Below are 14,004 nucleotides of genomic sequence, written 5' to 3' on the forward strand. Positions count from 1 at the left end.
TTCTGCACCAAACTGTACCTCTTGTATTTTCCAAAATAGTTCTAAAAAAAAAAATCTAAACCAATATATGCGAATATATTTGTTGGTGAGAACAGTTTATAAGTTATGTAAACAATTCATTAAATTCACTTCAATGCCTACCATTTTTTTCCTTCTTTGTACCTCTACTGTTACGAAATTATTATTACCTTATTTATGTATCCATGAATCTTTTTCATATTTTTCACGCAATTTATTGGATTCCTTTCTCTGTATCTTTCAAACAACACAACAATACAAATTTGAACAGAATTTTGCAATAATGGCCATCCAAGATATTGCACTTTCAATTGTGGGAAAAATTGCAGAGAAGTGTGTCGATCCAATTTTGCGTCAATTTCAGTACTTAATTTTCTACAAAAGCAACGTTCAAACTCTGAGTGATGACATCAAAAAACTTGAGCTAAAGGAAACTGAGGTGCAACAAAAGGTAGATCGAGCAAAAGACAATGCTGAAGAAATTATACCAACTGTTGTTGATTGGCTGAAACGAGTTGAGGATGTAAAGAAAGATGCACGTACTATTTCTGAGGGTATGGAGACTGCTAAGGTGAATTGCTTGAATATTGTCAGGCTTCCGAATTTGAAGTCATGCTATTTGCTAGGCCGACGTGCGGTGAAAAGAACGAGTGTTGTTGAAAAACTCTTAGGAGAGGGGCAATTTGATAAAGTTGGAAGCATTGCTCCATTAGGCAAAATGCGTTTTAGTGAATCAACCCCATCCTTAGAGGAAGGCCTAGTTTCTAGGATGTCAACAAAGAAGGAACTGATGGAAGCTTTAAAGCAGGAGAAAACTAGCCTAATGGCGATTTGTGGTATGGGCGGCATAGGCAAGACTACTCTAGTCAAACAAATTGCTGACCAGGTTAAGTTCGAGAAATTGTTTGATGAAGTCGCCATGGCAATCGTGTCTCAAAGTCCAGACATGAGAAATGTCCAAGATCAACTTGCTGAGCAGTTAGGGCTGAAGATAATAGAGCAAACTGATCGTGCCAGAGCTGAAAGATTGTGTACGAGACTAACTGGCCGTGACAAGAGAATTCTTGTTATATTGGATGACATTTGGAAAGTAGTTGATTTTGAGAGTCTAGGAATTCCCGTCAAAGGTGAATGCAAGAGCTTAAAAGTTATACTGACATCTCGATCCTCAGATGCTTGTCGGGACATGGGAGCTGAAATTTTTGAGATGCATGCCTTGCGTAAAGAAGAAGCATGGCATCTTTTTAAAGAGGTTGCAGAAATTTCTGATGATTCTGCTTTGAGTGGTGTTGCAAAGCAAGTTGCAGAGGAATGCAAAGGTCTACCTCTTGCAATTGTTGTTGTTGCCCGGGCATTAAAGGGCAATCATACTCTAGAATCCTGGGATCGTGCCCTTCGGCAATTAAAAGAGTACACAATTAAAGAACTAGAAGGAGATGAAGATTTAGTGTTTTCAAGAATTAAGTTTAGCTATGACTATTTAAAAAGCGCTGAAGCTAAGTCACTACTTTTGCTTTGCAGTTTGTTTCCAGAGGATTATAGTATTCCAATCGAATGTTTGGTTAGGTATGGTAAAGGGCTAGAATTGTTCCCAAATAGACGGAGGTTAGTAGATGTAAGAGACAAGGTAGACACGCTTATTGGTCACCTAAAAAGCTCCTATTTGTTGCTAAATGATGCTAAAAAAAAAGACTCTGCAAAACTGCACGATGTCGTGCGAGATGTGTGCTTGTCAATTGCATCAAAAGACGAGCATGAGTTCTTAGTGAGCAATTCTAGAGTGGGAGAAAAGAATTCTTACACAGCAATTTCACTAATATCGCAAGATTCCAATCATGATCTACTTCCATTTTGCAAGGAATATCCAAGGCTTAGGCTGTTGCGCTTGGTATTCCAACCAGGAGAACTCAATCTATCAGAAGACTCTTTTGTAGGAATGGAAGCTCTCAGGGTCATGGAACTAAACCACTCGCAAATTGAATTTCCACTATCATGGCCTGGCCAAATGCTAAGGAGCCTTCGGACACTATGCCTGGATGATTGTGTATTGGGCACTGGATTGTCGTCAATGCTTGGACACATGACGCAGCTGGAAACTTTGAGCCTCTTTGAATCCAAAATTCTGGATGATCAGTTTCCAGCTGAAATCGGTCAGTTGAGTAATTTAAAGTTGTTGGATTTGAGGGTCAAAAGTAGCCTCCATCCCTTGCCTAGTGGTATCTTGTCAAGCCTGAAGAAACTAGAAGAATTGTATTTGGGATCTGGTGATCATTTGCGGCTAGGGAGAGATAAAGAAGAGGAAAAAAGATGCCTTGAAGAGATCTCATCAATCTCTAATCTTGCATGTCTCCAGATTGCTTTGTATGACCTTAGCCTCCTACTTCTATCTTGGCAAGAATTTGATACTCAGAGGTTGTTAAGATTTGACATTGCAGTATATGATTCTGAAAGAGCACTGGCATTTCACAGCAAAACCTATCAATTTCGGAAAAGCTTCGAGCTTTATCTGTCAGATCATGGTGATGAAGGGTTGAAACAAAATGTTTGATCCTAAAGTTACTAGCATTGTCAAGATAACTGAGAATCTCACTTTGGATCTTTCTGATCAGTCAGCATGCTTGAGGAATCTTGTGCCTGACGTGGATAAAAATGGACTTGTCAATTTGAAAAAGCTTTGTCTAGACGGTGGACAATATGAATGCCTTATTGATTCTACCGCCAACCTTGTTGCCCGACATGTTTTTGAAAATTTGGTGTACATGGAGTTAGTAGGGTTGGAGTTGAAAGAAATATGTAAGGGATTTCTTCCACCTGGGTGCTTCAGTCAACTTCAAGAGGTGAGATTTTTTAGAATAAGTGCTTTACAGTGCTTGTGGAAGGGACCAGTCAAACCTCCATCGCTTTGCAACCTCATATCTATTAAGGTAGAGGATTGTGCTCAAATTACGACTCTCTTCTCAGAATCAGCACTGAAATGTCTGGTGAAACTCCAAAGGATAGACGTAACTTATTGTAAAAATTTGGAGAGAATTGTTCTGAGGGAGGAAAGTCTGACAGAGGAGGTGCTTGAGCTATCCCAACTCAAAGCGTTACAGTTACGCGTGACAAACTTTATTGGTTTTGGCTCTGAAGATGATAAAGCTGTGGCTTTCTTTGACCAGGTCTGTCTTCTCTCTCTCTCTCTTTTAGTTTGGGTAATTATATGATATACTTAATATAGTTGAATTCAGGTGAACACCGAAAACACACTCAAGCACTTTCTTTCTCAATATGTTAATTATATTTTCAAAATTAATGTTTCATCAGTTAATGTGATGCGAAATTTCTAATGTTGACTGCTGTAAAGGTAAAAGTAATGTTCCAAATTGACCTGTTTGTACGACTCATATTAATTAATGTCAGTCATTTCACATACAAATGTATGTACTGACTATTAAATTGTGGTGGAAGTGAATTTGAAGGCTGTATGTAACTAACTAGTACCACTCCCTATTGTTTGCTACTCGAGCAAATTCTACCTGGAGTTGTACAATTATTCTTGGTAGTTATTAGTGATTATTTAATTGTAATAAAGACAGCTTGTGACGATTTAAGGTTAGATGTGGTAAACTAACTCGGATACTCTTCAGCCAACGAAGCCCCCAAACAAAAAACAAAAAAAGGTTAAAAAACAGTAATTAAAAGAATAAAAGAAATAGGGTTGTTTGGTGTAGTACTAGTAATTAAAAGTCCAGTGATGATGAATAAAAATAGGGTAATAAAAATATTGACAACAATAATTTTGGTGCTCCAGTGACGTGGTGGTGTGTCTATCACGTCATCAAGCGTAACAAATAGATTGCTAGCAGCTGGATGGATCCGAACACTACTGTAACTGCATGTTGCATTTTGCATTATGGGGCTAAGTTTGCCAAAATTTTCAGGTTTCACTCCCCCGCCTGGAACTACTAGAGATTCTCGGATCTGGTGATGGTCCCGAACAACTAATAGGAGGGAAAATGCCTAGCGGGTCCCTCGACAACTTAAAACACGTGCAGCTTTGGGAATGTCGCTCTATCCGATGCATTGCCAAAGGTGATACGGTCACATTATTACAAAACTTGCAAGCACTTTGGACGTGGGATTGTCAAGGGATAGAATCCCTTGTCGACTTTGAGGGTCTAAAAGTTCATAATACTCCATCAGAAAAGGCATTTGAAATTCTTCCCAAACTTGAGTCACTGGACTTGACTGACTGTTCAAGATTAATCCACATTTGGAGGAATTTTCCTGAAGGGGTTCGAGTATTCCAAAACTTGAGAAGTCTATATGTGTACAAGTGCCCTTTAAACTGTTTGTTTCATCCTCCTAGTGTGGCTGACATGCTCATAAGTCTTGAGGTATTGACAGTTCATAAGTGCTCGGAAATGCATGAAGTTATAGGTGAGGAAGATGAAGAGGTCAGCCAAGAAGATAATGCTCAGCATCATGACGTTGGAAAACGTAGAGAAATTTCACTGGGAAGAACTAGCAAGGAGTTCGTGTTTCCTAGATTAACCTCTCTGCAGTTGAAAGCGCTTGAGAATCTTCAAAGTTTTGGTGGTAGTCACCGGGAGGATTATGAGTTTAAATTTCCCCTACTCACGACATTGATCATAGTGAGTTGCCCAAAGTTGAAGAAATTCTGTTCTGGAAATTTGGATGCACCGTTGCTTAAGAAAATCCAAACAGTGCCAAGTGATATAGAGAATTTTGAAGCTCCCGTGGATTTAAAGGTACAAATTTCCTAACTCTATTTTCAACCAACCTTTTTAACTTTGTCTCACTTCACTAGATTTATTTCCCTAAGAGTTCAGAATGTATATTTGAAATAATTATTGCTGAGCATATTATATTTTACAGGATCGAGAGATTTGTCCTTTTCAAGAGAAGTTTTCTTGGTTATTTTGAAAATGACATGATTATCTGCATATTAAGGTACGTGCCTTTCTATATGGTTACAAACTTTATCTTTTCCCTTTCTTTATAATTACAAGCTGCAGTATGCATGCTTTGGATTTATATGAATGAATCAATGAACGGTATTACATAACTGTGGAATCTCATTGATTACAAAATTATATGAATTCTCATGGAATTTTCCATTTGGATGTTGAGGTAAATACCATTTGGATTATATATGCTTACAAACTTTATGTTTTACGTTTCTTCTAATTTTGTCTTTACGTTTTTTTTCATTTTTTTGAGGTGAATGGAACTTTTGATCTTCTATTAATCAATCAGATTCTATTCTCATGAATCTTCCGAAGTCTTGGCTCCCATCATGATTAGTCTCTCTACCATAAAGAGTTGATATTTGTTTTCAATTACTGGATTCAAGATGCTGCTGCAGTTTGATGAGTATGCCAAGTTGTACACAGTGCTATAAATCCATGTTGAACTCTCTTCTTGTTCAATCTATGCAACAAAAATACAGAAGTCATGAAGACAATAAAAATCAAACACTATTGCTAGACAACATAGCGAGGATTGCCACATCTCTTCGTGACAAACTTGGAGCTTGGAATATATCAGATAGATGGTTTAGAGAAAAAATAGGAAAACAAGGATGGGAAATTAATCTTACCATATGTATTTATTTACAGTGTAGTCGCACAGTCATATTCACATAAAAAAAATCAAATATGGCTGATTTAGCACAAACCTTAAATTTGCTTGAGAAGAACTCCAAGATCAAACGCACTCCACTAATTGTAAACCACACAAACAAATACAAAGAAGAAATGTAACCCATATGATGTCCTGATCAGGAAATGTTAAACCAAACAGGAAAGATTAACATTACTAAATCACTTACAATACAGTCAAAGGAGTATTTGTACATTAGATAACCATGAGAAAAGACACAAAAGGGTAATGATACTTTTCATGAGTAGCTTAGCACAACCAAGCTACAATTCAAGAGGAAAAATTTTCCACCTAAAAAGTGACTCCTGGCAGAAAGAAAATTGACACAAGGAACGGTATTAGAACTCATACAACTACCAAGGCAAAAAAATTTATCTAAATATTTGACAGGTAAAAGGCCTTTTTCTTTTTCTTTTCTTTTTTTCAAGGGGGTTTGCAAAGGATATACAAAATTTTGATCTACTGTTACTCCCAAGATGACAATCATATAAAGTTCAGAAGGATCAGAGTGGAAGGTAATATATCTGGGATGGGCAAAGATGGTCAAAGAAACCTGGGGTCCTCTCATTTGAAGCAATAAAAAAGGTTTGTTCTGTGGGACCCATTTTACAATTCTGCAGGAAATAAATTCTGGACGGGTATCCCTATCAAGATAAGGATATCAAGACCGATCAACGCCGAACCTATCCTTGTGAGTTTTCAATTTATCACCTCATCTGACATGGATAGCATCACAATCACCACGAAGGGAAACCTCACCAATCATATTAAATGTCAATCACTTAAAAACAGAAAGTTTTAAAACAAAGCAATGTTATAGCTGACTGCAATAGAACACTAGCCATTCGAAAGCATCAATGATGTCATATTAGAGCTTTTGACTCCCATAAAGAAGGTATTCAAACAAGTGCCCACATATGGATGACATGAGACCACAATTAGGCAAAGTGACAGATGAACCAAACATGCGTATGAAACTTCTCTAAATACATGTAGAACACAAAGGTACACCCAAAACTTTTTTTGGTACACACTCTTGACTCTCCAACTGTAAATGCAACACCAACCAATGATCAGTACCTCTGACAAAAATGGTTTGGGGGATACACAAACAGCTAGCAGAAAAGAATGGCTCTGAAACAAAAAAGAAACTCACTGTCATATTTGAACACCAAGGTTCATTCTCAAATCTCCTATCAAATATTCAAGCCCTACACTGTGCACCAAAATTATAATCAACCAACCAACCAAAGAAGCCCACTAATAAAGCATGCAGCAGCAGTGAAATGGCAAGCCTTCTTGTACAAATTTCAAGTGTAACTCACAAGCACAATACAGTCTCTCTATGTGGTGAATTATCACCCTCATCTATATGATTAAGCCATATAAAAGAAAGAAATTACTTATCAAGGACTCTCACTTGCCCCTTGACATGTATGCTGGACTTCTTTCAACGCAAAGAGCACGTGACGCACCTATTACGAGTGGTGCCAAACATTAACAGAGAACCTGTGCTTACCCTGACACTAGTGTTCATTTACATATGTAGAAGCTTCAACTATCAGACAGGAAAAGGAAATATTATTTTTTCTAAAAAAAATTAAAAGTTCACAACTTGTTTACCAAAAGTGACAATGCACCTTACAACTAATTGCAGTAGTCAAGCTTTTACGACATTAATGTTTACCCTGCCAGGGAGCGGTGAATGGTAGAAATAATCAGTCTTCTTAAAGTCCCATCACCAAAATGACTACAAAAGGGGAACATATTTCAAACTTCTTGTAGAAGCACCAACCAGAAATCTTCCAATGGGAATAGCAATTTTACGTATCATTAAGATATCATGACCAGTTTTTCCAAACAAGATCCACAGTATTCTCAACATCAAGTTTACTACAAGCCCGGGTTCTACTCTTTTCAATAATCCAAACTATGATAGTCAACTCAAGAAAGCAACGATACATTTGCAGTGTGCAAATAATGTAACGAGCATATAAATTTCGGCTACCAAACATAAGGACAACTTATCGACTATCTTCCCCATAATATTGAGCAAAACACATTTATGCAAGGGCATTATTAAGTGTCACATATATGGCAGACCATTGTGTTCCCATATTTGACAGAACCTTTTTTCTTTCCTCTTTTTTTTTTTGATTTGTTTTGTTTAGTTTTGTTTCTGTCTGTTCTTTTCCTCTTCAGCTATAGGAGAGGAAGGAAAGGGGAAAACTCATGGCAATAATTCCCCGTGTCAAAAAAGTTCACACCATATATAGCACCTTCAAGAGATCATCAACAGAAATATATGCAATGCTCCTATCATGTCCAAATTAGATTAGCAAGAACATGGAAAAATGAATTGCCACATTGTAATTGTACATTTACAAAAATGACCAAAATCAACTTAGAGTACATAATGGATATAATAGTGTGTTTGGATAGTAGATTATTTGGGATAATTTTTTGAAAAACTACTGTAGCACTTTTTTGATGTGATTTATGTGAGATAAAAAGGTGGTTGAAAAATGTGTTGATGATGCAAGAAAATAAATTTTGGCAAATAATTCACTATCCAAATAAACCATATTATAATGCATCAAATTTAAAAATCAAGAATGGCTAACATACAGAGTTTGAAAGTTGGAACAACTCTTAACTTCTTGATGGGCTCTTTGAAGACCTTCAAAATAAAAAATCAACTGATCGACATTTTTTACATCCACTTTTAGACAATAATGAAGTTAGTTTTCAGCCTAAATGTAAGCTTGTAATTAAGCTTACTTACACAATTTACAAGAACGAATGAAGGCAGCGCTCTCAGACAATTAAGAGACTCCAATTAGTTAGTAGACTCTGAACGAGTATTAGTTGATATAAAACTTGTCATAAACAATTAAAGCACCAAGAAGGCTAGAATTAGACCAAAAAAGACTTCTTGATTATTTAACTAACCCGATGGTGGGAATTTTTCCAAAGCAACCTGAATTGCTTCAGTCTAAAGCTCACATTTAAAGAGAAGTTTATTCTTCTTTATCTACAAGCCACCTGACTCTCAGGTTAGAGCCAAGAAGTGGTCCGATTTTTACATCATAGGCAGCTATAGTGCAAACTTTAGAATCATGTCATTCCAAGGTCTAAAGCTCGCACTGTGTACTTGAGACCACGATACAAGACCCCAAAACAACTCAACAAATGATTAGAAAAGTATATTACAAATAAAAGAAGGAAAAAAAGAAAAACTTAAAACTCCGGAATATAGCCTCCACTTAATTGTGTTTTAGCCTGTTGCTAAACTTAAGTATCATAAACATGAGTGGGTAAGGTCCTGCTTTGTCAAACACTTGAAAACATTACCATGATAAGTGGGTAAGTTAAAAACAAAATAGCAAGGCAAACTTTACCAATTGCATGGGCATAAACCAAAAAAGATGGTATGCTAATAAGAAGAGTGTTATCTGCAAACAAGTTAAATTTCTAGGACAAGGGAAAGTCCCACAGCACAATAATTCGTGTTTCAACAGTCACTGATAATAATGATAGGAAACAGAAAATGGAACAAAATACTGCATATAGCACCATGAACCAACCTTTTCTGCTCCAATCTTCGACTTCATGCCAGCCACTAAAGGAAGAAAATAATATGATGAGAATAGCACTACGGTTATTCTGATTCTTGCACTTCATGAACTTGAATGATTACCATGATTAATACCTGCAAGAAATTTATCAAGATTCAAAAAACTAAGTCCATTGAGCTTCACAAAGAAATTTTTGCAATGAAATTGTAATCCTCAGTGAACCTAAACTTAGAGGGAGAAAGGGAATGACCAAACCAAACACCATTCAACAAGTTAAAGGGCTAAAAACTTAACCCAAAAACAATATTAAAAGAGCCTTCAACAGTATGTAACAAAATCCTAAAGATTGATCATTCTTAAACAAATAATTGAATGCAAGAAGGATGGAGAATGTTTAGAACAAAGCAAAGCAAAAGGCAGTATAGAAGTAAAATTACCATGACAGAGACATTGCTGTTCAATTTACGAGTAAAATATTCGAATACAAACTTTTTGATCTGAGGTCCTCCCGGCCACATTGGCAGTCCCTCAGGATTCCAATTTCTTGCTTGTCAATAGCACCCGATTTCACTGTTATTAGCCATTTCTGATATGAGATCAAGATAATACAAGGAATACATTGAGCAAGAGCTAGCTGCCCACCTAACAAATAAAATTAAAAAATGTAGATTAATCATTAAATGGCCACTATTTACCGACGTATGTTATCAGGCACTTAAGGAAAATACAAATGGAATAAAATAAACAAAACTCACAAAAATTTTCAGCTGCATCAATTTGTTTTACTCTTTGTTGTTTCATTTTTGTTTTAAAAGCATATGTAAGCAATTAGTGATACTGGAAAACTCGACATCTTGCATCTTTTGGTTCAAACAAGTAGCACCTGGAACAACTTCTGTCTTACCTTTTTTTCTTATATTTTCTTTTTTTCCTTTGAGTGCAAGAGGCCAGAGTTTGCAGTGATGCTAAATGCTAGTCTTCACCATAACTGAACTTTGTTCTGAACTGGCATCAATTGACTGGTGAAGAATCCCTTTCTTGTTGTGTATTGGATTGATGCACATTCTTGAGGAATTACAAAGGTTCTTAAACATATAAAAGGGGCAAAACACAGGAATGAGTAGGCTTTTTTTTCTTTGCAAAATTTTGGTCTAAGAAAGGAACAAAAACTTGGAATGCTAAGACCACCAATTGTCAAAACAAATGGTTTTCTTGTGCTTGAGCGAGCAAATAGAGTCAAAGAGGCCATGAAGTGGAAGGTCCACGAAGCCTGAAATCCAGTAGCACCAAAGCATAAAGCTAGCTGCTGCAAGTCTTTTAAAGATTACATCCATAAAGACAGACTTCCAACTGAATGTGGAAACAGGTCCTCCAAGTGCAAAACACTAAGAAGAATGGAAAGTCTTAAAATGCTAAATTTTTCCAGGGTAAGCTAAAATCTCGGAAGTCAAAATGCAGAACATGCAGGTATGTTCTATCATAATTGTAGATCAAGTCCAACTAAAATTTTCATTAATATGTAACTAAAGTTGCATGCTACCACAGCTCACCATGTTCTGGTTTATCTCTGTATGCTAAATTTCATCAGCTAACCTCATAATCTTGCAAAACCTCAAATAGTATTTTAAATCATAAAACAACATTCAAGGAATGCAGTGTGAACTTGTGTCACCCATAATTAGTACTCTAAAAGTCTCCTCTTCAATTACAAGTTCCCGTCTTTCCCAACAAATCCCTAGAGGATTATGGGACTAATAGTAAATTCAAATCCAATAATACATACTCAGGTGAAAGCAATATTCTTCTACTCCCCTAGGCACAGAATTCAATTGAAGGCACTTAAATCTCCATTGCAATTTTCAGACATCACCCTCTTTCCAAATGATAAAATCTATAACTTTCTCAATCAAATTCGCTTAGAAAAAGGGGGAAAGGAGAATAAAATGGAGGATGGACATTTCTTTTATATCAGTAATAACAACAGTACTTACCAAGAGAAAATCAATCTATCTCAAGGTAAACTAAACCAGATTTAACAATTCACTTCTAGTTAATACCAAAAAATGATGCAGCTTTCCACTTTGTCAATACCAAACCCATCTTACAACCAATCAGAGTCACAAACGGAACACATTGTATGCCTTCTGTGTAAGCAAATTTTCTTACAATACTATTATGGTAGTACACTTGTACTTTGTGTTGCCAATGTTGTATATAACCATATCTTTCCTGATCAGTAAAATTTACAACTTTCTGAACCAAACTGAGTAACAGAAGGGGACAAAGAAACGGGAAAATCAAAGGGAGATGAACATTCTTCTATATCGATATTATATGCATTTCACTTACCTAGAAAAAAGGGACCATTTTAAGACAAACTACATCATAGATAAAGAATCAGTTGTACATAACACTGCAAAAAGATGCAGATCTCTCTCTTCTTCAAAATTAGATCCATTCTATATCCAATCAAAATCACCAATAGACCCATAATAGACATAATGTATAAGCAGAATTCTTTAATCGATAACATATCGAAATTCACTTGTACTTTTGCCAATGTTGTACTTTACCAATACCTTCTATCATGAACCTTCATCCTTCCAATTGGATAATGAACCAGAAGAGATAAAAACGCAAAAATTTCAAAGCCATGAATAATCAAGAATATTCCTCTCATTCTCCTTATCGTAACGGATCAGCCAACTCTCCTCTCCCCTCTCAAATTTTTAACACATCCAATCAAAATCATCAGCAAATCCAGTAATATACATGCTATACGACCAAAACTCTTCCTCTATTACCATTATAGCATCTCTCTTGTACACTGTGCTGACAAGATTGTACTTTGATATATCATGCACAAAAAAGCTCCATATTTTACAGCCAAAACCCCTCCAAAACGAGAATTAACATAGTAAAGTAGCAAAAGAACAAAAACCCACTAGTCCAACCATTCATATAATCAAGATTATTTTGTTTTCTCTTTTTGTATTTTTACCCCCAAAAAAAGGTATTTACCTCTGAAGATACATTATTGCTTCCTCAAGAGCACGCCTGAGGCTGGATTGCTGGTGGGCAAGGCCTTCGCAAGACTTGCAGTGCTTCCCAGGACAGTCAATTCTGTTGCCCCAATACACGTACTTCTCAGAATCTCTATGATTCTTAGCATTTTGCTCTGCATACTTGTTCCTGTGATGGAATAAAAGAATCCTTTTGTGGAAAAGAAAGAAGATGCAAGGTAGAAAACAGCAATGCAGCCAATTGTAAGAATGACAAGAATAGAAGATCTGGGTAAATTACGACTACAGTTAATTACATTTACCCCGCTAGTGATTTGTCCAAATATTTTTCATTGAGGTTTCTTCAATTTTAGTCATGTATTTTTTTCCAATAATTCGTATTACCAATTATTACCCTTTTTTTAAAATATACAAATTATTACCTATTTGCATTATAGTTTTCAAAGAAAAATTTGTTTTCTATGAAACATTTTTCAATCACTTTTTACTTTACATATATCAGAATACATTTCTCAATCACATTTTATTTTATATGTATCAAATTATTACCAAATATTTTTCTATAAAATTTTCAAAAAAATCAAGTCAAATGGTCTTTTAACCCAAAGTACACTTACCTTTTGTTATTTATGAGTCATGACATCCAAAACCCACAATCGAAAATAATGGAATAACTACTAGCCAAATTACATTCTATTTATAATATATTTTTCTCAAATGAAATTTCTCCAAGTTATGGAAACAATTGGATTCTAGCCTTTGAATAGCAAAGTGTTCATATATAAATAAAAAATGCCAATTTAATTCTTGTAAGTTAGACAATCTAACATTTAACCCCTTGTAGCCTTTAAATTTTAGCGTCGATTGGGGGATTTGGCTCCATTAAATTCTCTTGCCATTTTTGTAATGCACATTTAGATACATGATTGATGTTTTCAATTGCTAATAAGAGACATGATTATTTTAAATTTGACTAATTATAATCCTTTATTAATAAACAAAGACACATGTTATGCATCCAAATATGCATTGTGGAAAATGGAGAAAGAATCCACGAGAAAAGAGCCAAGTTTTCAGTTGGAGGATTTTGACTCCCCTCCAATGGATTCTCTATCCATTTCTTACAATGCACATCTAGGTGCATAACACGTGTCTTTATTTATTAACAAAGGTTAGGATTAGTTAAATTTAAAAGGATCATATCATTTCATTTATTAACAAGGATTAGAATTAGTCAAATTTAAAAGAAAAATCTTCTAATTCTAATCTTCATTTATTAGGAAAGAAGATTTTTCTTTTAAATTTGACTAATTCTAATCCTTGTTAATAAATGAAATGATATAATCCTTTTAAATTTGACTAAACCTAACCTTTGTTAATAAATAAAGACACGTGTCACACATCTAGATGTGCATTGTGAAAAATTGAGAGAGAATCTACTAGATAGGAGCCAAGCTGTCAGTTGGAAGATTTAGCTCCTCTTCAATGGATTCTTTTTCCATTTCCTATAATGTACATCTAGATGCATGACATGTGTCTTCATTTATTAGAAAAGGATATGATCATTTTAAATTTGATTAACATAACCCTTGTTAATAAATAAAGACATAGTGTCATACATCCAAATGTGCACTGCAATAAATGGAGAGAGAATCCACTGGAAAAGAGCCAAAGCCGCTGGATAGCTGTACTTACAAAAAAAACATGTACCTAAAATA

At 35.5% G+C, this 14,004-nt stretch overlaps 1 protein-coding gene across 1 annotated transcript; it reads left to right on the forward strand.

Moving 5' to 3' along the window:
• The first annotated feature begins 301 nt into the window (after positions 1-301).
• LOC113756365 (disease resistance protein At4g27190-like) lies at positions 302-4,787 on the forward strand. The gene is made up of 3 exons (XM_027300054.1): positions 302-2,560; positions 2,628-3,179; positions 3,942-4,787. Exons 1-3 carry the CDS (start codon positions 302-304, stop codon positions 4,785-4,787), a joined length of 3,657 nt encoding a protein of 1,218 aa, XP_027155855.1.
• The last annotated feature ends 9,217 nt before the right edge of the window (positions 4,788-14,004 follow it).

This window comes from Coffea eugenioides, unplaced genomic scaffold (genome assembly GCF_003713205.1).
Source record: "Coffea eugenioides isolate CCC68of unplaced genomic scaffold, Ceug_1.0 ScVebR1_2213;HRSCAF=3202, whole genome shotgun sequence".
NCBI classification, from domain to species: domain Eukaryota; kingdom Viridiplantae; phylum Streptophyta; class Magnoliopsida; order Gentianales; family Rubiaceae; genus Coffea; species Coffea eugenioides.

Bases quoted from the DNA above. Each gene is read 5' to 3' on its own strand.
- LOC113756365 (XM_027300054.1), top strand. From the start codon at position 302: ATGGCCATCCAAGATATTGCACTTTCAATTGTGGGAAAAATTGCAGAG. The intron at 2,561-2,627 runs GTTTGATCCTAA...CTTTCTGATCAG, and splicing joins ATGAAGGGTTGAAACAAAAT to TCAGCATGCTTGAGGAATCT. The intron at 3,180-3,941 runs GTCTGTCTTCTC...CAAAATTTTCAG, and splicing joins CTGTGGCTTTCTTTGACCAG to GTTTCACTCCCCCGCCTGGA.